This window comes from Emydura macquarii, unplaced genomic scaffold (assembly GCF_026122565.2).
Source record: "Emydura macquarii macquarii isolate MOO-44397 ecotype Brisbane River unplaced genomic scaffold, CSIRO-AGI_Emac_v2 contig_2897, whole genome shotgun sequence".
Taxonomy (NCBI): domain Eukaryota; kingdom Metazoa; phylum Chordata; order Testudines; family Chelidae; genus Emydura; species Emydura macquarii.
In genome coordinates this window covers 9,932,566-9,958,449 of record NW_027133034.1, presented here as the reverse complement: position 1 = coordinate 9,958,449, position 25,884 = coordinate 9,932,566, and the positions used below count along the sequence as shown (strand labels likewise).

Genomic DNA, 25,884 nt, shown 5'->3' with positions numbered 1-25,884 from the left:
ACAGAAAAGTTTTACCACTGATTTCAATGGTCCCAGACACTGAAGTAATAGGCTCTTTGGGAAGAATTTTTAAACTCATTAAGAAATCATGAAAAGAACAAACAAATGAATTTTTGTACAATAAATAATAAATCCAAAGGCCTAGGCAGAACTACCTTCATGCTAATTGCTCTGTCACTTTGGTTCATCTATTGTAAATATAGCAAATGGCACTACCTAATTATTTTTAGTCTTACCTAGGCTTTTTACATGTTTGGCAACATTACTGATCCCTCTTGTATCACTGCGCAGAAAGAAATCATAACTTAATGACCAGTTGTCACAGGAAAAGCTAGTATATACCCCGCTAGTAGCTCTCATTTTATATGGTATTTCTATGGTTATGCATAGGTATGGCTCTGGTCAAAGCAATTTCTTTTATTAATGACTAGGTGAAATAATTGTAATATGCCTGTAAAATTTGTGTCACATTCTCCCTCTCGTAGTTGGGCCACATTCGGAATTATAGCCTACTACTGTTGCCAGTAAACTGAGATACCATATGAACTTTTTCTTTAAATTACTATTAATTTTATCCTCCTCTAGCATATTTTCCTTGGAAAACAAAAGTGCAGAAAGGAAATTTATTGTAATGGAACAGCACCCAGTCCTGGCTCCAATTCAGCAAGTCATCCCTATTACACAAATCACTCAAGCCCCTGCTTAACTTAATGCCTGTGCTTAAGTCTCATTGATTCACTGATACACATGCTTAAAGTCAAGAAAGTGCTTAAGAGCTACTCTGAAGAGTAATAGACTTACACAATTACTTGAATGCTCTGCTGAACTAGAGTCCATGTAACGTGCTAAACCCCTGCTGCACATTTCAGCACCTTGCAGTATTGGGACCACAACTGTGAGAAGTAGGAATGAGTTCAGCCCTATGTTTCTCAAAGGGCTTGTCTACACTGTGCGTAGATCCTCACTAGAGGGGCTAAATTCTACTCCACACCAGCATATCGCTCACTAACTGGCACATGTGGATCCTGCTGGCATGTGCTAAAAATCCCATAGCGTGTGTTAACATGGTCACAGATAGTACTATATTAATATGCACCAGGGAACTCTTCGAGTGCAACAGCAGGGTCCACGTGGGCTAGTTAGGGCATGACATGTTGGTGTGGACTAGAATTTACACACTTTCAGTGCAGATTAACATACCGTGTAGACAAGCCCAAACTGAGAGGCACCTATCTTCTTCAGGGACATGTAAGCAAACCAAAAACCAGAAGAAACTGAGCTGGTCATTTTTCTGACTTGTTTTCACAGAGGACTCTGGACTATTCAACTTTGCCAAGTCCAAAGTGTAAATGATCACAACAAATTAACAGGTGTCCCCTCACCACTTGCTTATAATATACTTCCACTTTCATGCCAAAGTTATTTACAAGAGGCTCTTACACACCTCCCTCTTTAAAACAGTTTATACCAGGAGAATGAGAAGGAAGTGAAGGAAAGTAACAAGCTCTGGGGAGTTCTGACCTACAAAACACGAGCTGTTCTCACTCACATGTACTGCAGGTTGGTGTTTTTCAGAAATGCCTGACGGGACACAAACTTTAAGCCTGAATCCACCACAGTTCTGTGAAAACATAATGTTAAAATTGTTAGTGTTGGTCAGTTAAAATAAAATTGATTAAATAATAATAATAATAGTACTAGTAGTAATGGCTAGAATAAAATTTGGGATTACAATTAACCTAGATGATTTGTAATTAGCTTAAATTGTGACCTTTCTGGGGCAATGACTGTCTTTTTAATTCATATTTGTACTGTGCCTTGCACAGTTATGTCCTGTTCACTGACTGGGGCCTATAAAACCTACTGAAAGAGAAGCTACAAATATTAATGTTAAACAAATAATGTCAGATACTCACAGATTTTTCAGTCCAACATAAAGTCCAACTTCATTGTTATTGATACTTTCTAACTTCCGCTGGTTTGCGATGTAACTATAGAAAAAATAAGACAGAGAAAGCAAGTTAAGAAAGCTGCTCCATTACTTGTTCCTGTTATTTAGATTGTCCCAGGCACTGTTTATAGGTGAAGTATAAAAGGTGATGGAGGTCTCTGACCAACTTCAGTCAACACTGAGTTATGGTTCTTGTGGCTGCAGAGCTAAATACTTCTTGCCACCTTCCCAAATATTTAACTAGCTGCCTTGTTGCAGAACATTTAATTTTGACTCAGGCAAAATAATATTGCACAAAGAGGGAGGTCTTCACACTGAGTGGATAATAAATAAAATTTCTTTATAATGCCACTTTCTCTGAAACCTGCTCTTTCCTGTCTCATGCCTTTTGCCTAGCAAGAAGGCTAGAACTTCAATTGTTGTACTTTGTGCACAAGCAGAGAGTCTGGCCCTAGTTTGTTGACATTGGATAAATTTAACATCTTACTCATTAAGCTGTTCTTCTCCCTGCCCCTTAGCTGAAGATTTATTTACACCATGTTGCAATTGGAAAACAAAAAAAACTAATCATTCTTGGTTGTATTATGCATACAATGAGCCCCAGTTGAATATAACACAACAGAAGGAGAAAGCATCGTGACAGATCAAAGCATCAGCCACCCCCACTAAGCACCAGGAACCTCTTTATGTGCCACCAATATATCAGATATGAACATCAAATGACAGTGATGGCTCTGCAGGATTTCTTGGGGGGGAAAGTAGTACAGGGAAGACAATGTAAAATAATAAAAGAATACAGAGTTCCTTATCTAACCTGTTATCCCGTGGATTTTATAAGCCAATGTGATTTAGACTCTCAGAACTCATTAAGGGCCCATCCAAAACCAATTAAATATCATATTAAAGATGATAGATAATGAAATCTTCCCATTTGAGAGCCATCAGGCAGATCTTCCCATTCTCTGTGGAACTGTACTCAAGCAGGACAGAGGACATCACTGGGAATCCTCCTCCACCTAGGAGCCCCTCAATGCCAACTGGCAGAGGGCACACCATATCTTATCTCACATCAGGCCTGACACACTCATTGCCCCAACACACTGTTGTCATGATCTGTATCTAAAAGGCAGTAAGTAAGGTATTATATGCAAACAGATAGCTTTCTGGTCACTAATATTATTGCAGGTTGTTTGTATAGCGGTGTATAAAGAATAATAGATGTGGGCTGGAATATATGTTCTCAAAATATGTTTGGTAAGCAGTGCATAACCCCAGCCTGTCCTAAACAAAGGAATGTTATTTCACCTGCTTGACTTTGTCTCCAATGTAAACTGAGTAAGGCAAGGCCAGAAACAATAAAAAGTACACTTACATATAAGGTAAACAAAGCCAACTAACTAGCAAGTGGAGGAAATGACCACTTAATGACCATGCTGGGCCATGGTAGCTGTAACCCCAGAAAGCCTTCCTGCCTCTTGAAACAGAGACAATGGGCTTTGGGACATACTGGAAGAAACAGAAAGCCATTTCGGCATCCACCATTTGAGGGGCAAAAGAGGCCAGAGCTCTTGAAAAATGAGAAAAGTCGGTCTTTCAACCAAGGTGATTGAAGTCTCTGATAACTGACTGTGGGTGAGAAACCTGCTTAGACAAGGATTGTAACTTGCTGAAGTTAAGTTGTAGCCACTAGAAAGCATATTTTGTTTTCTCTGTAACCTTTCATCTCTCTTTCACTCTTACTTGAAATCACTTAAACTTCTGTTTGTTAATAAAACATATTCTTGTTTTATTACAAGACCATTTCTCAGTGCTGTGATATTGAAGAGAAGTGTAAGCCTTCAGCTACCTAACCAGTTGTCGTGTGCTCTGTCTCTTTGGAGGCAGCGAACTTAATAACGTCTGTGAGCATCCAGTGAGAGGCAACTTGGGGAATTGGGGTTCACTGATTGTTACCTGCAAGGCAAGGTTTGTACTGAACAGTCCTGAAGAGTTTGCTGGCAAGGTAAACAAGCTGGTGCACCAGGGAGCTGACACACAACTTAGCAGCAGCAAAGTTTATTCTTGCTGAGGCGGAGCAGTAACACAGTGGCTCACAGTTCTAGGTGGCCTGAGCAAATCGTCACAACCTGCTGCTCTGTTCTAGGTATGGTGAATATGGCTGTGAGGTTTCAGAGCCACATTACCCACAGTGTGGTCAGAGTTCAACCAATAATTAGCACCATAGTTAGACTGGGAGAAGACTGGAGAGAAATGTAAAGGGACAGGAGTCCAGGGCGATGTATGTGGGGGCATGGAAGCAGGAACCAGAAAGGACACGGAATCAGGGTAAGGGACAGGGCAATCAAATTCAGCTGAAGATCAAGCACCTGCAACAAAGATGTTGTCTCTACATATACTTACATAACTCTACGATACCACATAATACACCATAAAGATCAGTCATTCCAATTCTAATAATAAAAACATTCATCTATCCCACCAGCATCTTCCACTATGAGAACGCGTAGAACTCTGACATAACTTGAACTTAATCAGCTCGAGTAAATCAGCTTTGGTCCACTGAAGTGAATGAAGCTACTATCATTTACATCAGCCAAAGATCTGGCCTTAAATGTACAATACATAAAATCAACAGTATAATCTAACAGTATATTTCCATTACAGAACAAAATGAGGGGACAAATTTCAGATTTGGTAAGTAGTACGAGTCAAAAGCATCCCTCTCATCCCAGCTTGGATTGTAAGCTCTGGGGCAGGGACAGTCTTTTTGTTCTGTGTTTGTACAGCAACGAGCACAATGGGTCCTGGTCTACGTCCAGGTCTCCTAGGTGCTACAGTAATAACAATAAAACTGCCCCTGGCAAAGGGCAAGCCACTGAACCATCCCAGTGCTGGTGCCTGCTTTTCCAAGAGGGCTGGGCATTGGGAAATGGCCTTACCCCCCTGCACCAGCCACCTGAACTGAAAGGAGTCGGGGAGCTGCCACAACTGCATGCATGATGTGGGAGCCCCAGGACAAATTCAGGTTGAGTTAACCAGAATTCCTCTTAAAGCAACCACTTCAGTGCAACCTCTTTTTATGCAACGCCCTTAAAACAAAACACCATAAAAAGGCAAAGTGTAGTGTTATGAAGCTCTAAGGGAAAAAATGGACAGTTGTAGCTTACCGCAAATAGATTATGTCTTCTTACTATCCATTTTATTGGTTGCTTACCACTTTATTTAATTACATCTTTTTAAAGCTATTTCATAGCTGTGAAAAGACAGAGATACAGCTACTGTAGCGCATATACTGGGAGGGGAAGTGTATAAGATAATCCTTTGTTTAAGCCAGAGAGACATTTGAAATAAAAGCTCTTATCTGACTGGAGACTATTTTTACCTTCTTCACAACTACTCTACCTTGATGTTACTTATCATCAAACATTAATACTCCTAAAAGCTCTGACTTTCAGTGGGCGATGTTGAGAAATGTGATGTGCTTGCTTGCCTGCCCTTAAGAATACTCATCCTTTCTCTTAATTGAACATTTTTAGTGTGACATACAAGAAAAATATTAATACTCCATGACTTGCTGAAGTCATGTGATAAGTTCAGAAGATCCCACTGTACACCACAACAGAGTATAACAATATTGAAGTATGGAAAGATATTAATCAATCAGAACACATATACCAATTACAGCTCCAAATTGAATCCTCAGCAGTCAGCAACACTGTTCCCTGGATCACACTATAACCAAATCTCTCTCCTTGAATGATTCATCAGTAAACAATACTTGCTTCCAGACCTCTAATTTCATCTCCCCGTGGCCATTATGATGTCTATTAATTCTGATAAAGACATTCAGAATCGCATATCTGCTGATTTCATACTTCAATCCACAGCAAGTTGTTCACCTCAACACAATTCAAATTGTATAACATCACATACTCATATATCACTATAGTAAGTCCATTTTAAATGCTATGTTCAAAGACTTGTACCTTTCTCAAAGATTTTCCTTCTGAACTGAAATGTAACCTACTTCTGCTCAGCACAAAGGTGAAAGGTTTGCAGAAAATCAGCAGAACCATGTCTAAGTTGTGTGAGTATGAAAATAATACATTTTTCATTCTTTAAAACAATTTGGATTCTTTTGACTGTGAATAGTTCAGAAAAAAAGGATTCATTCTAAATTTACAAATGTGATATGTCCACATTCCTTTCCTAAGTCTGAAAACATTTGGTTTGCTGAAGTATATCCCCTTAATTTATTTGATTTACTCCATTTTCTCTGGACAAATATAATTTAAGTTACACCACTCTGCAAGTATATTGCTGCAAGTATATTGTTAAAAAACAGCAGTCCACTAATATTAACTACTTAGATACAAGGGAATAATACTGTAATTCAGCTGCAGCAGAATTTCTGCTGCCAGAAAATTCCTTTTATTTCTTATTTCCTTATAAACTTATTTCCTAAAACTAAAGAAAGAGAAAATGAAAAAAACCAGCAAGGTTTGGTTCATACTGCTGGGAAAAAGTTTTTAAAACAATATTAACAAACATTCCCTGGTGAACAGTCAGTGAATAGTTTCTGGGCTTCAGAAGAATTTTCACTCCAGGTTATTTTTTCTCCCGTCCTTTGGGGAGAAGGGCAGAGCACTACAGATCTAGCCTAGATGAACCTCATCATAGACTGGCGGGTCAAATATGTTGCTAGTCTGTGCTAGAAGAATGCATTAGCACTGGATGTGTATGAAATGTTAAACCATGCAAAGCTCCCCAATGTTGTATTTTGTTACAAATTCAAATGTCGGACAAGGTTCATAAGAAGATTTTCTAACGTTTATGAACCTTTTCACCAAATCTGGGCTTATTTATTGGTATGCATCAAAATCATGTGAAATGTGCAGATGTGACACACCTGAGGAAACTTGGCAGTTTCACATGAGTTGCATTTTGAATTCTTTTGAAGTCAGGCGTCAAAAGCAAGATGGAGGAGGTGTAAATTCACATGGATCGAAAATGAAAAAAATATTTGCATGAACCTTGTACATCAAAACTGCCAAGTTTCAGATACATCTAGGGCCCAATAATGCAATCCTTACCTAAACAAGGAATCTCTAGGAGCATGATCAGGCTCCTAATTAGATATAAACCCTGGAAGATGCTCCAATACCAGGACCCTGAGCACAGTCTAAATACGTAGAAAGACAGACAGATAGCAGGTCCTCTACAAATATACAAGCTTGATCCTGCTCTAATATATTTCTGAGTATCTTCAAATTATGCTACCAACAGAACTAGAATTCACAACACCCACTACTCTATTTCTCAAGAACCCCATCCCCCAACAGAACTTTCTATAATCTCAAAAGGAAGAGCCAAAGGATTCAAGGAGCTCACTATGGACTTTGCAATAACCAATCTATTTTACTTGGTGGTGTAATTAGCACCAGTACACAACCTTAAAGGCTTGTCTACACAGGAGTGAATATCAGCAGAGATGTAAATTCTAATGACTACCAGCATGTCACGCACTAACTGGCCTGCATGGATCCTGCTGGCACGCACTATACGTGCCTTACTGCATGTTGATGTAGTACTGTTTGAAATGGGACTACCTTAGTGAACACTAGGGAACTTTTAGTGTATGCATAATAAAATCCCATTGTTTTTCTTCGGATATGTACACAACATGTTGACAGTGAAGGCAGCTATGTTTCTTTTATTTATTTAGATTAATACAAAATATGAATCATGCCAATTCAGGGTCTAGAGTGTCTTTGTCCTATATTAATAATACAAGCCGACTAATGCAGACAGAAATAAATGGAGTATCTTCCCAAAACCAAGAAGTAGGGGTGGGGTAACCTCTCTCCAGGCAGAGATACCAACTGTAAATGCATATATCTCAACCCCAATGCACTCTTTCATCTTCTAAGACTGGGGAAAAGAACGAGATATGCAATACGCTCTGATGGTTAACAGACATGGGTTATACTGGACCTATAGGGTGGGAGGAGAGTGAGTTCCAAAGCTCAGGTGTCTTAGATGAAGATATACAAACATACAAAGTTCTTTTTTGTTCTGTAATATTCATAATCTAGCCTTTCATGGGTGGTATCAGCAAACAGCGAGAGAATGCTCCATATGTGAAGCTTCCTAATAAGAGATCTGCCAAAAATCTTTACCATTTAGATATAAACAATAGCATGTTTGAAAATGTTGGCCTTAATGTATTACAGTATTTTATGGCAGAATTTGTTGACTCCTAATGTTAAGGCCTTATCACATTTCACTTATTGTATGCTTACATTTTTTAAATAGCTTCAATTTTCAGAATTTTACTATGTACGCTGTCCCAATAGAGTAATCTGACAACAGACAGACATACGTGGGAAGAATACCTAGATAACACTCTTATCTATCTAAGGGTTGTTCTACATGGTGCTTACTGCACACCAGCAAGGATGTAAATTTTAAAGCATTTTAGTGTGTTGTGCACTAACTGGCATTTGTGTACAGTACTGCCAACCCCAGGAATTCAAAAGCCATGAGTCAGAAACCCACCAAAACCATGAGACTGCCCTAAAAATCATAAGGCTTTAAAAAAAAAAAAGTTAACCATTTGATTTGGTCTGTCTCCTGATGTCTGAACTCTCTCTTCCTGTCCCCAGTGTGGGTGTGGCAATACAGAGTTGCCAACTTCGACAAATGTTTAGTGAGTACAGTGAGTTTACTCCCCACCGCAGGAGCTCTCACTACAGGACCCAAGTGAGATCAGGGCCTCATTGTGCTAGACTCTGTACAAACATATAGCAAGAGCCTGCCCTGGACCTGTAGAGCTTACAGAGTAGTGCAACAAACAGCAGTGAGTTTGCGATGTAGGAGCCACCGTGCTCACCTTGCTGAGGGTCCACCAAACTTCTCTTCGGCCTGGTCTACACAACAAAGTTAGGTAGATGTAAACTGCCTTGTGTCCACCTAGTTGTGCATGTGTCTATGCTTAAATCTGCCTTATTGAAGTAAACTTTCCATTTATGCTGACACAGTAATGCCATCTCCCCGAGCAGCACTGAGGCATGGCCAATGTTGACATAGTGCAAATGTAGACACTGAATAATTTATGTCAACCCTAACAGGGTCCTTGAGCAGCTGTCCCACAATGTCCAATACTGATTGGTCTGGTCACAATTGTGAGCTCCGCTGCCCAAGGGCCATGGAGACCAGAAGCCCCACTGCCCACCTTTAAAATCTGAAAAATCTTGAAATGCCTTAACTGACCATCTTGCTGAGCACACCTAGCAGTTTTCCATTGTTGTGTGCAACTGCACACCCATTTGGCCCAGACAGGAGATACTGGATCTCCTGGGCCTGTGGGGAGAAGGTGCTGTGGACCTCTGTGAGCAGATTGCATGGGGGATGCAGGAGAAGGGATACAACAGGGACCAGTAGCAGCACTGTGTGAAAGCAAAAGAACTACGTCAGGCACATCAAAAGTCCAGCGAGGACAAGAGCTGATCTAGTGCCGAGCCACAGACATGCAGTTTTTACAAAGAGCTGCATGCCATTCTTGGCGGAGACCTCACCACCACCCCGCACACCAGCATGGATACCTTTGAGGAGCCCGAGTCACAGGTCCCTGATGTGAACAGCAAGGACAAAGAGGACGCAGAGGAGAAAGATGGGGGACATGCAATCAGGGGTGAATGAATGTCCAGCTATGCTGCAAGCCAGGACCTGTTTGAGAATCCACTGCAATCTAGTCAGTCTCAGCATTCGAGCATGGGTGAGCCTGATGCAAGGGAAGGACCCTGGGTAAGTGTGTAAATTTATTTCCCATTACAGCAATGATGCCTCCAACTTAGCAGGACACAGCTATTTTTCGTTAATTTACTCGTACTAGAACAGGAAGCGGTACAACAAAGAAAAGTAGAATTGTTGTCTGCTTTTCATTCCCCATACAGTTAAGCAGGGAGGGCCATGCGGAGCACTTTGTTTGTTCACACAGGAACGTCCCTTGAATCCTCCTAAGAGCTCAATGAAACTTTCATGGAGATACGCTGCAATCCTCTCTTGAAGGCTTCTAGGTATGGCAGCCTTATTTCTTCCACCCGGGTAGGACACTTTCCCACACCAATCGGTAGGGACCTACCAAATTCACGGCCATGAAAAACAATGTCACGGACTGTGAAATCAGACTTCCCCTGTGAAATCGAGCTATTGGAGGGGAGGGAGAGGGGCAGGGCTGGGGACTACCCATGCACCAGGCTCCAGATGCTAGTCCCGGCCAGGCTGGGGAGGGATGGTACTTCTTCTTCCCCTGCACGGCCACTCTTGCAGGGAGATCATACCCACTTCCAGGTACTTCCCCCGGCTGCAGGAAGCTGGGACACCCTCACTTCTATGCTGCCTTCTGAGCTAGGCTCTGAAGGCAGCACAGCTACGGGGCATGGGGAGGTAGCCAGGAGGTGAGTCTGATCTGCCCCCGAGAGCAACCGTGCCGGGGAAGAGGAAGTCCTATCCCTTCCCAGCCTGGCCAGGACTAGCAGCTATTGTACACTGTGACACAGTCATATGATCAGTGACAGTCAGAGTGTAATAATCATAAATGCACAGCAAGCACTACACAATTCCTAAAAGGCCCCCAAACTGCAGGGCTAGGTGTGGCACAGTAAACCACCATGCATTACGGTCTCGCTGTTAAAGTGCTCTTTCAAAGTCTCCCTGAGCCTTATAACTCTGCACTGAGCTCTTCTGATAGCCCTTGTGTCAGGCTGTTCAAACTCAGCAAGCAGCTGGTCCACCTTCACCCCCTCGGCATCTTTCCCCCCTTTTGCTTATGCAGGAAACATCAGGCAGCTCTAACCATAGGGATATTTTTCTCACTGAGTTCCAATCTTGTGCGTAAACAATGCCAGCACCCCTTCAATCTATGGAAAGCACATTCAACTCCCATTCTGCACCTGCTGGGTCTTTCCTTGGTGCTGTTGAGGCAGCCTGTATACAGCTTCATGAGCCATGGGAGCAAGGGGTTTCCATAGTGTGATCATCACTTGCTTCTCCACAGTCAATGCAGCTCTCATTTTGGTGTCCCTTCACTAGAGGGCTAGAACGAGCTCTGCACACAGATCCAGGAACATGGCCCTGCGAATATGAAAGTTCTGCAGTCACTTCTTGTCATCCCAAAGCTGCATTACAATGCAATCCCACCAGTCAGTGCTTGTTTCTTGAGCCCAGAAGCAGCACTCCACCACCTGCACCCGCTCCATGAAGGCCAACAGCAACTTTGAACTGGTTCTTGCAATGTCTCAGAGCAATCTGTCCTCCAGAAAATCATGTTCCCTGCAGCTCTTCTTGTAGCTCTGCAAATACTGGAAGATCGTGCATTCTGTGCTTGCAACACTCATGACAATAGTGCAGAGCTGTGCCGGCTTCTGTCATAGATGATGGACATGGACAAGTCCTGAGTGGGTTCATGGGATTTTAAAAATAGGCATGAAAATTATGGGATGGAGAAGGCATTATGCGATGGAGAAAGTTGCATGATGGGAACTTGACCCTGCAGTCCCAGTCGCCCCTGCATGACTCCTTTCTGCCCCAATATGCATTGCCAAAACTTCCCAAAAAGACAGCATGCTGGATGGTGGTGAGTTGCACACTGACATACCTACCCCAGTGCATCTCATTGTGCACCGAAACAAGCACTCCTGGTGAGTACACACAGCGTTGCTGCAAGAACCCAACTATGCATGCACACAAGTGATACACTAACTGCGGCAGCTTTACGCTGACAACTTACGTCAACAAAAGTTTGTAGTATAGACAAGCCTTCAGATGGGAACAACTTTTAATCCTGGCTGAGTTGGGCTGGATTCAAACCGGCGACCTTCAGATGAAAGGGTCTACAGCTCATTAACAATGCCCTGAGGCAGCTTGCCTCCCAAAAGTGCTAATGTTATATTTTCAGTAATGAGGCTTACTTTTGGGGGAGTTTATTTAATAACATTCTAATCTTTTTGAGCTCTCAGACACACAAGCAAAATCTCTCACACCATGCTTTCAGTCTCAAACAAACTAAGTCTGTCACATCTTGTTCTTAAAGGGACTACTCCTATTCACCAATTACAAATAATAAAAATGCAACAATAGCAAAAAAGCAATATTAGCACAACATCTACATTCGCTTTTACACACAAGTGTTTTGCAATATAAAATCACTCCCTTTGTCCTTTTACTATCATAATTAATTCTAAATCAAATAAATAATAACAAATAGATGGATTTCAAAATATCTTACAATCTGTTCTTAGCTAAGGTAATAAAACAAATAGAAGACTGGAAAATTTATAATTACACCTTGGATTACCTAACTGCAGTTGAGAGACAGGGTCATTTGATCTAAAATAGTTTTATACCTTTGCCTTTTTACCTGCTCACTAGCATATGGAATAGGTTAAGCCAGGATTGTCTGACCTTGTGAGGCAATGGATACTTCTCTTTCTGAGTTTGGTGGACAAGGACAAAGTCAAAACAAGAATGAAGTCCCAAAGTTTCTCTTTTGCTATCTCCTTCAAATAAGTGAGGGTGGTGTGGGACAAACCACATAACAAAAAGTACCTCAAAAAGCAGGAGCAACACTAATCCTGATTCTAGAAACAGAGATTGGATTGCATGCTGCCATTTTGCCTGAAAATGAAGCTTCTATCATACTCTGCTCACTACATACCTTCCCTCTCCAGTTTGGCGCCCCACACAGACCAAAACTAAAGTTGCACTTCAATTAATCACTGCAAGCAAAACACTAAATAATAATACAATCCCGCAGCTATAATTTATCTAAACAGATCAATTACACCACATTAAAACTGGACTTTAATACTGATCTTTACTGATCTGGACTTTAATACTAATCTGATGAAGTGGGTTTCTGCCCATGAAAGCTTATGCCCAAATAAATTTGTTAGTCTTTAAGGTGCCACAGAACGCTCATCGTTTTGACTTTAATACTGTTTATCTATTTATAAACAATCACTGTAGAGTCTGAACACCTCACAATCATGAATGAATTTAGATTCACAGCACATCTGTGATGTCAGGAAGTTATTTCTGTCCCCATTCTACAGATGGGGAACTGATGTACAGAGAAGTGAAATCATTTGCCTAGGGTCACCCTGGAAGTGTGTTGTAGACCCAGGAAGTGAACCCAAAATTCCTGCACTACAGTCCACCACCACATGGCCATCCTTTTCTCATCAATTAGAACAGAAAAGCATTGGCCATTCTCATGATCTGGCACACTGCTGGCAACAGAACCCTGTATTTGAGGCATTTAAACATACTGCACATTTGGCGCAGCATTTCTGTCATGTTTTCTTGCTCTCCTGAAGCCTTTATGCTTTTCAGGCAGCGCATGACAAAAACATAGTAAAAGCGGTGCAAAAATAAAAGTAGTTACAATATTTTCAAGCATCCTTAGAGGCACTAGGAGGAGCTGCTAGCATTATGTGAGTAAATACAACATTTGAAAATGGATGCTATAGACAAGTTAAAACCTGAGGAACTTTCTCACTTTCATTCATCCAAGATGGCAGTCTTTAAAATTGCTGTATCTTTGCAATTAGTAAGAACTGGATCGACTCACTCTATGAACTAAAATGTAAAACCAACAGCAGAGAATAACTGACATTGCAGCATATTTAGGGCAAAGAGACTTTTAAAAGATACAACTAGATATATTTAGTCCCGCAGCCACTCTTGTGGGTGGCAGGAGGATATACTTTTCTCATTCCCCTCAGAGGGATAACTGTGCCAGCAAGGAGCATTCACCCCAGTGAAGGACTGCACTGGTTCCTGGCTGATGTGCTGTATCAAAGGTGCCCATTATACAGCTATGACAGCCACCAGAGCCCCAGAAGAAGCAGAGCTTGATTGCAACAGGACAGCTACTCATCTAATTTCTGTCCACAGAGAATTCTAGGAGAACTCTCTGTACCTGTAACATGCCCACTGATTTGAAGGAGGTTCAGCAGTGAGAAAACTGAGTTCTATCCAGCCCAAAAGTTTTCCACTTCAGAGCTTGCAAACCCCAGCGCAAACTCAAGCTGCCTCAAAATATTTGTAAACCCAATTGGATTGAACAGAGGAGGCTTTAAATACACACTCCCTATGTTGTGTTAAAGAGATATTTACATTGGTCCTAATCCTGCAAACACACATGCAGGTGCTTAACTTTGCTACTATGAGTAGTCCCACTGAAGTCAACGAGGCTATTCACAGGAGTAAAGCTAAGCATGTGCATGTGGGTTTGCAGGATCAGGGTCACAGTGTGCACATTACTTTTCTCAAACTAATTTTTAAACTAGGGATCACATACTTCAGCGGTTGTGTAGGCCGAGTGTATTGCACAAACCAGGATTCTTTTGCATCCCTACATCCCCTCCCCCTCCTAGGCATCCTGTGTACCACCCTCCCATCCCTCTCTATTTCAGGGACTACCTGCAACGTCCCTCCTCCCTCACACCTGGGACTTCAGTCCCCCCCACTATTTTCCCCTCTCCCTGAGATAGGGATTTGTGTGCCCCCCAAACCTCCACCACCACATACCAATCTCCCCCTTGCCAGGGGTTCTGTATGTGCCTCTAGTCCCTCCACCTCCGATATCTGAGTTCTCCCTCAAGCCAGCAGCTCTGGGTGCCCTCCATTTTCCCATTCCCACCTTCCTCCCATGCCAGGGGCTCTGTGTTCCCTCTTATCCCCCTATCAAGGTCCCCCCATCTCCACACCCACCAGGATTCTGTGTGCTTTCCATTCCTCCACCCTCCCAATTCCAGGGTCCGCCATTCTCCTCACCCACATGGCACAGGATGTGTGTGCCCTCCTTACCCCTTCTCCCACACCAAGGTCCTCCATTTTCCCTCCGAACCAAGGGCTCTCTGCGCACCCTAATTACCCCCTTCCCTGACACCAGGGACTGTCTGATCCCCCACCATTTTCCCCGATGCTAGGGACCCTGTGTACCTTCTTCTCCCCTCCCCCACCTGTACTACAATCCTCCAGCCTCCCTCCACAACACACCAGAGGCTGTGTGCATGCCCCAATTCCCCACTTCCCCCCAGGCCTCCCCATTCTCCCCTTTCCATCCCCACCATTATTATTCTTTCTGTCTGGAAGATAAATTATTCATGGTGTCAAGATGTCAAAACTCTATTGGGAAGAGAGGCCGGGATGACCAAGGATATTGTTATGGTGGAAGGTTTTATTGGATGCCATCAACCAGCTGTTTGATCTAGATACAATTGCAGGGGTGCTGTGTGCCGTAGCTATGCTAATCAGGTGACAGGGTCTTCCCCATTCTTCCGCTTTTGATTTTCCAGTTTTCCCCAAAATCTATAGGTTTCTGGCCATTGACACCTAGAACATCACCTGAAATACTGGAATTGATTGGACGCAAAGTTCAAAAGTTAGTGCATTGCAGAGATAAAAGCCATTATAGATAAAAGCCACGAAGTTGAATGCAAGGCCTTTAGAAGCTTGGCTAAAAATAATTCAGTCAGAACCCTTTGACACATCGTCCCATACAAACCCTAGCAAATCTTCCCTTTTCACCATGCTCCCGTTGGCATGCTAGCTTGAGCATGCCAGTGAGTTCCCAGCTGCTGTGCCTTTCTCTCTCCGTTTGAGATTCCTGTGTCTCTGCTGCTTCACAGAGTGCTGAAGGCTCCTTCAATTTGCCACATCAAAGGCAGTATTCTGTCACATTTTGCTACCTTACAGGATGATCTGCCTCAATGTATAGAAACAGGTGAGCACAAAGCAGCATGTGCACTGTCACCTTGAAAGAAAGCTGTTCCAAGTCCCCTCAGCAGGAACATGTCCAACTCCTTCTTCAGAGTGCAATAACCAAATGAGTTGTTACTTGAAAGTATGTAAGGATTGCAACATCCACCCTCTTCCTTAGAGAGAAAAGATCTGATAGTCTTCATGCTGTGTCAGGGTGTGTTTGGAACTGAATTAGACAGCTAAACATTTACCCAGACTTATCTCTATCAGAAATTCAGAATAGACTGTCCTGATTCTCCAACCTTTCATGTTGCTATCCAAAGTCCATGTACTCCACAGCAAACCTGACCTAAATTCTTCTACAAGACCCCTGCGTACAACAGCACTTCAGAATCTGCAGCAGTCACAGACAAACAGGAAAATGCAGGCTAGGACCCAATTCAATGCCCATTGAAGTCCATGAGAGTCCTCCCACTGGCTCAGAACCTTATCAAATTAAATATGAAAATAAATAAAACAATCAATACAGTACCCCTCTGATACTTAATTTGATATTAATTTCAATTGACTTATATTATCACTACATTTTTAATCTTAGGATAACAAAAGAAAAGTCAGGGTTAAAAAAGAATTTAAAAGGGTTAGCCAAATTGTGGATCTACAACCCTCGGCAATATCCCTTCTCTTCTAAACTCAGAAAAGCCAGGAAATTTAGAGCTCAAGCTTCTTCATTTCATCCTTAGCTCATTTTGCTGACTCAAGATATTGCAGTACATATGCTCTATAAGCGGAGTCAAATGCTTATCCCATTGAAGTCACTGTAAGTTTTGACGCTGACTTCAGTGGAGACAGAATCTGGGACTATGCACCTCCGTAAAGTTAAGGATGTGCCTTACTGCTTTCCTGGATCAGGGCTAGAGATATTTGCACATTGCAGATTTGAGCTCCACAGACTTAGACTGTAGTATCACAGATTAGATTCACAACAATCTTGGACTGTGAGTCTGGCTTGCAGAGTAAGGATTCTAGCCCCACTTATGTCTGGGCATATTTTATTTATTCAGGCCTTGGACAGAGCAGAAGCACATCCCCTTTTGGATTGATCTACGCTAGAATAATGGTCAACTGAGGACAATAGATGTCAGCAACAGAGGCAGTTTAACAAGTATTGAACATAATTTAGGTACAAGTTTAACCACGTTCAGCTGCTTCAACTCTACTTGTTGCTGGCACCCATGATTAGCAAGGAGTCATTTTTCTAGGTATGCCAGGTGTCGTATATTACCAATGTATATTTACAACATAATTTACATCATATGACTCCTTTCACATATCACCATGATAAAAAATCAGGTAAAAAAAACAGTATTTGTACATATGTATTTATGGTTTTTTGCTTGTTTTGTGCAGACTTAGTTCACGTGAGGGGTGCATAGGGATGAGAACCTGTTTCCCAGGCAGTAGATTCATGTGAATTTTCAGTTTCTATATCACTGCGGTTTTATTTTTCAGATCTGTCTAAAAATGACTAATGGATCCAATAAACATTGCACTTGCACATTTCACTTTTTAAAGGGACACTTTCAGAAAAAAAAAGTAATTTATCTTTGATATCAATAAAGTATGAAAACTGAAAGAGTATTTAAAATGGATCTATTTTACTTTTCTCCATGTATTATGATTGTTTATTTTTTGCACTTATCTGTGGTAGGACAATAAAATTAGACTACTCATTTGTACTTCCAAGGTCTCATGTTCTCAGTGATTGGTTTGCAGACACTGAAGGAGGAAATCTGATATCCAAAAAAAAGCAGCTGTTACTTCAAAAAATTAATTCAGAGAAAAAATGGATTATTATTACATTTTGTAAAATTGTTTTTCACAAAACTTAGTTTGGGGTCTAAACTCCCCTTAAATTACCAGATAATACAGATTTTTTTAAAAAGCTAGTATCTGAAAAATGTCAATCTTTGGATACTAAGGGCTGGCCTAATGGGCTGCTGTTCTACACTGGCCTGAAAACGACTCAGTTTAAATTCCATCCTGGCCCTAATCTTTTCCTCCTCAGGACCAGAGGAAATGGGAGTGTGATGGATATAATATATTCAAGACTCAGTACCGCACCTTCTTACTCACACGAGTAATTCTCACTCTGGAATGTAGTCCCATTACCTTCATAGAACTATTGGGCAAGTAAGGATTTGCAGGATTAGAGACAATGGTTTGCAGGCCTCATCCTTCAGCGTGCTGAATGCCTTCTGGAGAGTGCTGAGCTCTGAAATACAGCACTTCTCTGGAAGCATTCAGCACCTCACAGGAACCCACTCTTACAGGCCAGCATTTGACCAATTCCCAAAGGAATTTCATCTAGTCCTCATTGACTGGCAGGGCAAGGATTAAAACAATGGCTCATAAGGGTTACATGGGAGACAAAGAGGAATCTGCACCAGAAAAACTAAACTTGTAATAATTATGTAATTCCTATATCCTAAAAGTAGGCATACATATTTTTGAAAATGCTAATTTTCAGCTCATAGTGATTATTAAAAACAGACACTGAAATCCCCAAAAGCATGGGATTTGCAATGAAATCATGGCTAGATCCTTAACTTCTGTGATGTTAGGAAGCACCATTATATCACAACAGTCCATACTCTCTCTAATAATAAGCAGCCTGATACCTCCTATTACTCAGTGTCTCCAAATCATCAGGAAGAATCTTCAATTCCAGCTAAATCATAGCATCCTACAGGACCAAAGGTAGTTTTTAGGTGGAAGGGATGAGCAGAGGGGTTGGCCATCCTTCAAGACAGTTTTACATTATATATAATCTACAGCAAGAAACTAGAAAATTGACAGAGACTGAAAATATGAATTGAACTTCATATTAATTTAAGTAGGGTTTTTTTCAGCACATGCACACAACACGTATTAAATTATTTATTATGTAAATTAACAGTGTGCTTATTTATTAACAATCCTACAGAGGTTTATATAATTGCATTCAAAATTTACTTTGTGGTTTTTAAATGTACATACACACAATCCACTCTGTATTCTATAGGGAAAGAGTTAAAAACTCACCTACTATTTTGTTGGCAAGTATTTCATTCTTAAATACACCAGTTAATTTTAAACCTAGTTTAGCTCACTAGTCATAAATCCGCATGTTAATGACATGACTTTAGAGCTGCTAAACTAAGCCAGCAATATACTGTATTGCAAGCAGATATTCTGATAGCAAGAGCTGTGAACAACCCCCTACACTGATACATAAACTATATATTTTACTAAAAGAAGAATATTAGATTATATCTTTTAAAATCTAAGAAATCTTAAGAGGCTTATTTACCATCCTATTAATATTTTAGCTCAAGTGATTTTGCAATGAAATATTTCTGTTCCATTGCGCCTGTATTATATTGTTTATTTATTTTGCTCTCTCCTGCTTTTGCTCCTTAGCTCTTAGTGTGAGCAGCAGCATTGCAATGGCTGGATTTATTATTCTAATTCAGAGTCTGACTTTGGAGGTTATCTGTAACATCAATATTATGAAATGGTCATGTCACAAGTAGGTTACACTCTGTTATGGTACAATAATCTCAGTGTGGCTGCATGCTTTTCAGAATGTTTCCAGCACATACCAGTGCCCTAAGTAATAGGATAAAATCAAACCCAATTATAAGTAAAGATTTTTAAGAATACTTCTATTTTATTCATTAAAATAGAAATGTGTGCCCAAATCACTGAAGAAGAAACAGTCTGGAAGATGATCATGCAGAACAGACAGGGTGAATTTTCATTCACCCCTCCCCTCACAAAGCGGGGACTTTGTGGGCCTGATCCAAAGGGCATTGAAGTCAATGGGAGTCTTTCCACTGACTTCCATGGCCTTTGGATCAGGCACTCTGTAAGGAACTAAACAGGGACTGGGAAGATGACATTCACTTCTACATTGTCACTTGCCTATGGCCTGGAATAAAGTCCAGTCCCCCTAAATCTATGCACCTTATGCCACAGTTTCAGACTGCTGGATCTGAGTGTTTTTTGGGTCTTCTAGCCTCTGCCCCAGCTACTCCCCCAACCTCTCCTTCTCTCCTTCCTATTTGCAGCCAATCAAGAGCCCACCATGCAAGGTTGCTCCACCAGCACCTTGCCCCATTCCCCACTCCCACCTGTACAGTCCCACCACAGGGATTAAGTCATGCACAGGGCCCTTCTTCGCCTGTTCTCTGCACGTGGGTGAGTTTAACCTAATGTGATTTCACATAAAGGACCTAATCCTTTAGTTATTACAGACTCAAGATTCCCTGTGGCTAAACGGCCCTGTCATGAAGTCCTTGTTCAGTCAAAATTCCCTATAAGTCAATGGGAGTTTTGCCTAAGGACTGTAGGATCTGTACCGAAATGAGAGTTGTGTGTATGCAATAATGCAGCATTGGTGTCAAAAGTTTTTCAGAAAGAGGGTAATGACCAGAAGCTAAGGGCCTAATTCTCTTCTCACACTAGTATAATCCAAAGGAGTTATGCCAGTGTAAACCTACCATATGTCAGTGTAAAAGCAGGCCTGAAGTTTACTGAAAAAATTGAGTAGGATAGCCCATAATTTTATTCTGTTACCTAAAATACAGAAGGATGTGGAGAATATCAAAATGTTTTCTCTTTTTTGAGTCTATGAATGTACCATATAAAGAGGCATTCCTAGCATGTTTAATGCTTGCTGATTTTCTACACTGAAATTATAGGAAAGCTACAGTAGTCTGATTTTTAATTTATGTTTGCATCTTAAGGCCTGTCTGTGTTTCGATGTTTAAAAAAGTCTAAATGTTTTCTATCTTAAATATATATACTAGTGTATGCTGTGAAATCAGTGATTTGAAGTTACTTTTATATCACAACAAAATGTAATGTCACAGGGCGATATAGTGGAAATGGAAAAAAGCTGAAAGACAAATGATGATGCTGATGAAAAAAATACATAAAGGAAAAAATCAAACCAATAGAAATCAAAATGTAAATAGCAAAACATATGTTTTAAGTCAGTCAGGCTTGCCAAGTATATTTACACATGATACTTTTCTCTGTCTTTTCAAATGGAGGAGTTTAAATTCTGTGGAAAAACGGCTGAGTTATTGCTACATTGAAGATATTTGATAATAAGAAATATGGTACAGCCTACAAAAATAAGTGATGATGCATGGCATGGAAGGATTTATTTTCCAGGAGAAGCAACCTACAGAATACTAAACAAACATCTGAAATGATCATTCCTGCCATTGCCTAGAAATAGCAATTCATTCTCTTGCGTGCATTCAAAAATTAAAAGCTCTACAAAATGTAGGCCCTGCATTATTAGGAGTGAATGTCTCCAACCCTTCCCTCTGCCATGCACACACACAGGCAAATGCAACATAGGAATTACAATGAACTGCATGAGAGTAGCTTCAAGGCAAGAATTAATGTAAAGGCACATGGAATTACATGGGTTTTTTCATCTGTCTATCTACCCACACACTCTCACACACACACACACACACACACACACAGACAGACAGACAGAAGTTTCCATGTAATTTTTGGCAAAAAGATCATGGTACCTTACACACGAAAAATACTGTAGGGAACAGTGGCTGGGGATGGGAGTAACAAGATAGCCTTACCGGTGTTTTCCATTCTACAATTCTAATATCTTAATATCTAATGTCTTAATTCTGCAGTCCTTTCTCAGACAAAACATCTATCCATTTCAATGAGAAGGTGGCTTGAGCAGAGAATGCAGGATCAGGCCCCAAGAAGGAACAGCACCCACTATACGGTCTCAATTGCAGTCTGGCTCATAGAGACTAAAATAACACAATGGCTGAAGTTGAAAAATTTCTTGCACCCTCTTGTCAAAGCCCCATAAATAATAACAGTATTATCATGGTACAATACTTGTTGTTCACCTGGGGGAAAATGAGAGTGGTTCTGCATTCACTTGCAGACTCAGCGTTGCATCCTTTTCAGCTACCTTACAGGAAAGGACCATGTGCAAAAGGAGTTTACAAGCATATTACTCAGTGAGGAGCCAGCCCTCATTCTACTCTATCAGAATGCACCACTTCCACTTTAAAAAAGCAAAGAAAACAAAATGGTCAAATTTTGGATTGGGGGAGGAATCACCCATCAACACATTCTGTTTGCATGAATAATAGGAAGAACATATAGACTTAGGATGAGAGAGCAAAGAGGCCCCTATTAATTTATTGTCTAGAAGAGAGGTGGAATATGTGTAGTGTAGTAATTGTTTGCCAATCTGTTACAACTCGTTAAAGAGAAGGATAAAGTGATAGCTAAATGCACATTACTGCCTATCCCAAGAAAAATCTGACAGGGAAGAATTTTCTGATAACGCATTGGCTTTGTACTAAAACCAGCACCAATCTGTGTGCTATATTGCTTTATCATCTAACTTATTCCCAGGAAACTGTACCATGGGAAATTAAGATTTATAATCTAAATGGTTATGAAATTATATCTCTGGGAAGTCAAGTCTAAATTAAATCACACCAGGCTTTTAGGCTTCCAACGATCACATTTTCCTACTGAGCCTTTCAACGCAGAGAACTTCTCTTCTTACAGATCGTTCAAAACCTTTCCTTAAGCAAAACCGCCTTTCCTATTGTTGGTTTTTCCAATCACCAAATGACTAAAAATATTGGTTACTGCTGAGGCTTGCAAAAGAGATGCTGCAAGAAAAATGTGAACATAATTTCTATAAGCCTTAGAAGTAAGCAATGCACAATATAAGTGGTTCTCTCAGATTATATACTATAGAGATTCTCTAAACACACACACACACACACACACACTTTTTCTCGCTAGGTAGACAAATTTATATGTATTCATACAAAAAAATAAAAAGATGAATTACACAATTCTGTGGTACACACATGTATTATCTGTGTGTAGTCTAGAGAGAGCGAATATACACATACGCGCATAACACAGTATTATAACGAAAATTAAATAAATTAGAGCAAGAAAGACAGATAGAGGGTTTCTCCTCGTTTCTGCCCAGCCCCCGGATGCCCAGGAGGTTCCCCTCCCGCTAGCCCCGGGCTCTCCCCGCCGAGCAGCCCCTGCGCTACTCACATGTCCGTGATGTTCTCGCGCCCCGCGCTCCTCTCCAGGACCGGGAAGGACACGATGCCCGGCGCGGGCTCGCTGCACCAGATCCGCGTGGCGCTGCATGTGCAGGGCGCGGGGCAGGCGAGCAAAGCTCTCCACGAGCCCAGCACCAGGCAGCAGAAGCCCCAGAGCCGGGCCAGGCCGGGCCCCTGCCACCTCCTCCGCCAGGGCACCATGCTGCCCCGATCACTCCAGCGCTGCCCGCTGCCCCGACGGCCTCCTCCCGCGACCGCCCCGGCGTGTGCGGAGCCTCCTGGGCGCTTCAGAGCGGCTGGCACCGGGGCATCCTGCTGCGGGCGCTGCCTGCCCGGCTCCCCGGGGCCGCCGGGGGCGAGCGCTGGAGGCGCGGCCGCTGCGGAGCTGGAGGAGAGAGAGAGAGAGAGAGACAGCGGTGAGAGCGGAGCCCGGACTGGCCCAGCCCTGCCCCTGCCCCGGCCCCTGCCCCCCGGGCCCGGCTCACCCGGCAGCGGCTGGGGCAGGAGGAGAAACCTCCCGCGAGCCCCGGCGAGCGGCAGCACCTGCCCCGGGAGCGCAGCGCGAGCCCCGGGCGGGCACCGGCGCAGGGACCGTCCTCTCCCCGCTCCGCTCCGCTCCCGTCCCGGGCAGCTGCCCCTGAGGCGGGGACGCGGCTCCGGCGCCGAGCGCAGCCTGGGCAACGGCAGCTCCTCGGCTCCCGATGATGCTGCAAAACGCCGGGAGCAGCGGGGCGGGCAGCGGGTCACCCGGAGCCCCCGGGCTGGAGGCTGCAGGGGGGCGGGTGGCCGATGCGCCTACCTGCGGGGGCGCTGCCTGCTCCGGCCGCGGCCGCCGGGGGGAGAGGAGTCAGCGCGCCCTGCTGCCGGGGGCGGGGGGATCGGGGCTCCTGGCTCTGCCCTTTATGCACCGTCTCCTTCCTCCAGCTGATAATAAAGCAGCCCAGGCTCCTGCTCTAGCCCAAGCTCAGGAGCTGCTGGCAAAGTGACGTGGGGCTGACGCAGAAAGGGGCAGAAACGCCACAAAATGAGCCTGACATCCAAAAAAAAAAAAAAAGACAAAAAAGACAAAAGCAACCAGGGGCGAGGGAACGATGGAAGGGAGAGAGGGGAGGGTGCCTAGAACAAGATGCCAATAGGGAGGCTGGAATGTACACACACACACACAAACAAACACACACACACGAGAGAGACTAACCATCAGCACGATCCCTCTTTTCAACACTCCAGTCTTTTCTGTGTCTGAAAGCAGAGCATGGTTGTCAGAACACCAGAAATTCATCCTTCCCATCCCCGGAAAGACACAAACGTGATGTGCATGGGAAAGTGAGCATTTTTCGCCACAACGTACGAGGGTCCGCGTTGTATTGGCTTGTCTGGAGCATACTTTCTAATATCAACGTTATGGCTTTCTACATAGATTGCTCTGTAAGGGCTTTCTCTATGTCCGCCTCACTAGGCGTAATAACTAGTTAAGTAAACCTTTTGGACAGATCAGCTTGTTGATTTCTTTCCTTGCTTTTTGACTACAGTTACTCTGATAGAGTTCATGTACATTATGTGCACTTGCAACATTGCATTATAGCCACTGGAGAAATATACAGCTTTTCCACCAGCCCTTGAAAACCTCGGTGGTGATAACTATTAGGCTAATGTAGCATATGCGTTATAGATATACACATCTACTCTATTTAGGGGCTTAGATGCATATAATATACGAGCATATGCAAAGAGAAATATTGTTATTGGAAAGAATATGATCTTTTATGATAGTCTAATAAAATGTAATCGTTTTAAGAACTCAGGTATGTGATGCATGAGCGACATTAAAATGCCTTCTCTGGGAATTTGCCTTTTCATTAGTGGCTCCATAGGTTTTAGGGTTGTTTTTTTTCCGCAGTAATTTGAAAGGAACAGGAAAATCCACCGCAGTGCCTCAGACTTCAGCGAGCTCTGGCGCCACCGCGTGTTTACAACCTGAATACCAGAAGCAAAAGAATGCGCCGGGAGTCTGCATGCAGTTTACTACTAATCTTTCCGTGTACATCCTTTTCTGCTTCCTCTGGGCTGCACTACTCAGGGAAGTCCACCATGATTCTGATGGTCTTAAAGGGAATTCAGAATTGTGTTACCTGCTTTATTATTATTTCACTTGAATGCTGAAATGGAAATAGGAATTAGATGTCACCATCTACTTTTTCTAATTTATGTGAACAAATAGGTAGTGTGTGCACACAAATTAAGTCTGTGCAGGCACTTAGGCAGATAAGCACTTAACTAAACACCTGCTCACAAATAACTGATTTGCATGTGTGCCTCAGGGATTTGCATGTTCATTAAGTGCAATTGCATATCCCTAACTTTGAAAATCTGGTTCAATATGACTAATTCTGCAGTTGTTGCCTTGTCTTCTTCAACACTGGTCTCCTTCAGCCAAGATCCACTGAAACACATTGACAAGGGCCAGTGAATTCAGTGCATCACCTTATCTGAATTTCTTCTAACTTAGCCTCCAAGCAGTTTGGTACATGGATTTTATTCCATTTTACAAAAATTCTGTTAACGGCCCTATCTTGTCTTAATTTTATATTAACCAGCTGAGGATTTTGATATAACCAGCTCAGGATTTCACTGTAAAATTTAAAATGGCAGATAGGTTGCACTGGTGTTGTTCTAGAAATATGCATCAAGTGGTGATTATAATGTTTGGAAAGCACTCAGGAGTCACCTTGGCATAGCACTATTATTAATTGCACTCAACTCTATGTCAGTCTGCTCAGGCTTCAGAAAATATCTAATTCTCACTGACCGTGCTCAATGATTTGGCACTTTCATACAAAAACGATGTCATTTTATTAGCATAGTCACAGCTATACTAATAACACTAACTAGTAATATTATACCTCTCTTCAATGGGATGACTGAAGATAAGATAAATAGGCATAATTGGAAATATTGCCAACAATGTTATCTGGTTAAATTAAATTTCTTTTGAATCTGTGCAAAGGTTATAAAGTAGTT

General features: G+C 42.2%; 1 protein-coding gene across 6 annotated transcripts in view; it reads right to left on the bottom strand.

Annotated features, from left to right (window-relative positions):
* Positions 1-23,913, bottom strand: part of LOC137167129 (BDNF/NT-3 growth factors receptor-like) — a 259,594-nt gene extending 235,681 nt beyond the window's left edge. For 5 of the 6 annotated variants that reach the window (XM_067569138.1, XM_067569140.1, XM_067569142.1 and 2 more), the window contains exons 1-3: positions 22,856-23,913; positions 1,917-1,991; positions 1,550-1,621 (exon numbers count right to left, since the gene is read on the bottom strand). In XM_067569138.1, the coding sequence (XP_067425239.1) occupies positions 1,550-1,621; positions 1,917-1,991; positions 22,856-23,067 (359 nt within the window). In that variant the 5' untranslated portion in view covers positions 23,068-23,913. The remainder of the gene's footprint in view (positions 1-1,549; positions 1,622-1,916; positions 1,992-22,855) is intronic. The other variant, XM_067569137.1, reaches the window with a different exon arrangement.
* Between the last annotated feature and the right edge of the window lie 1,971 nt (positions 23,914-25,884).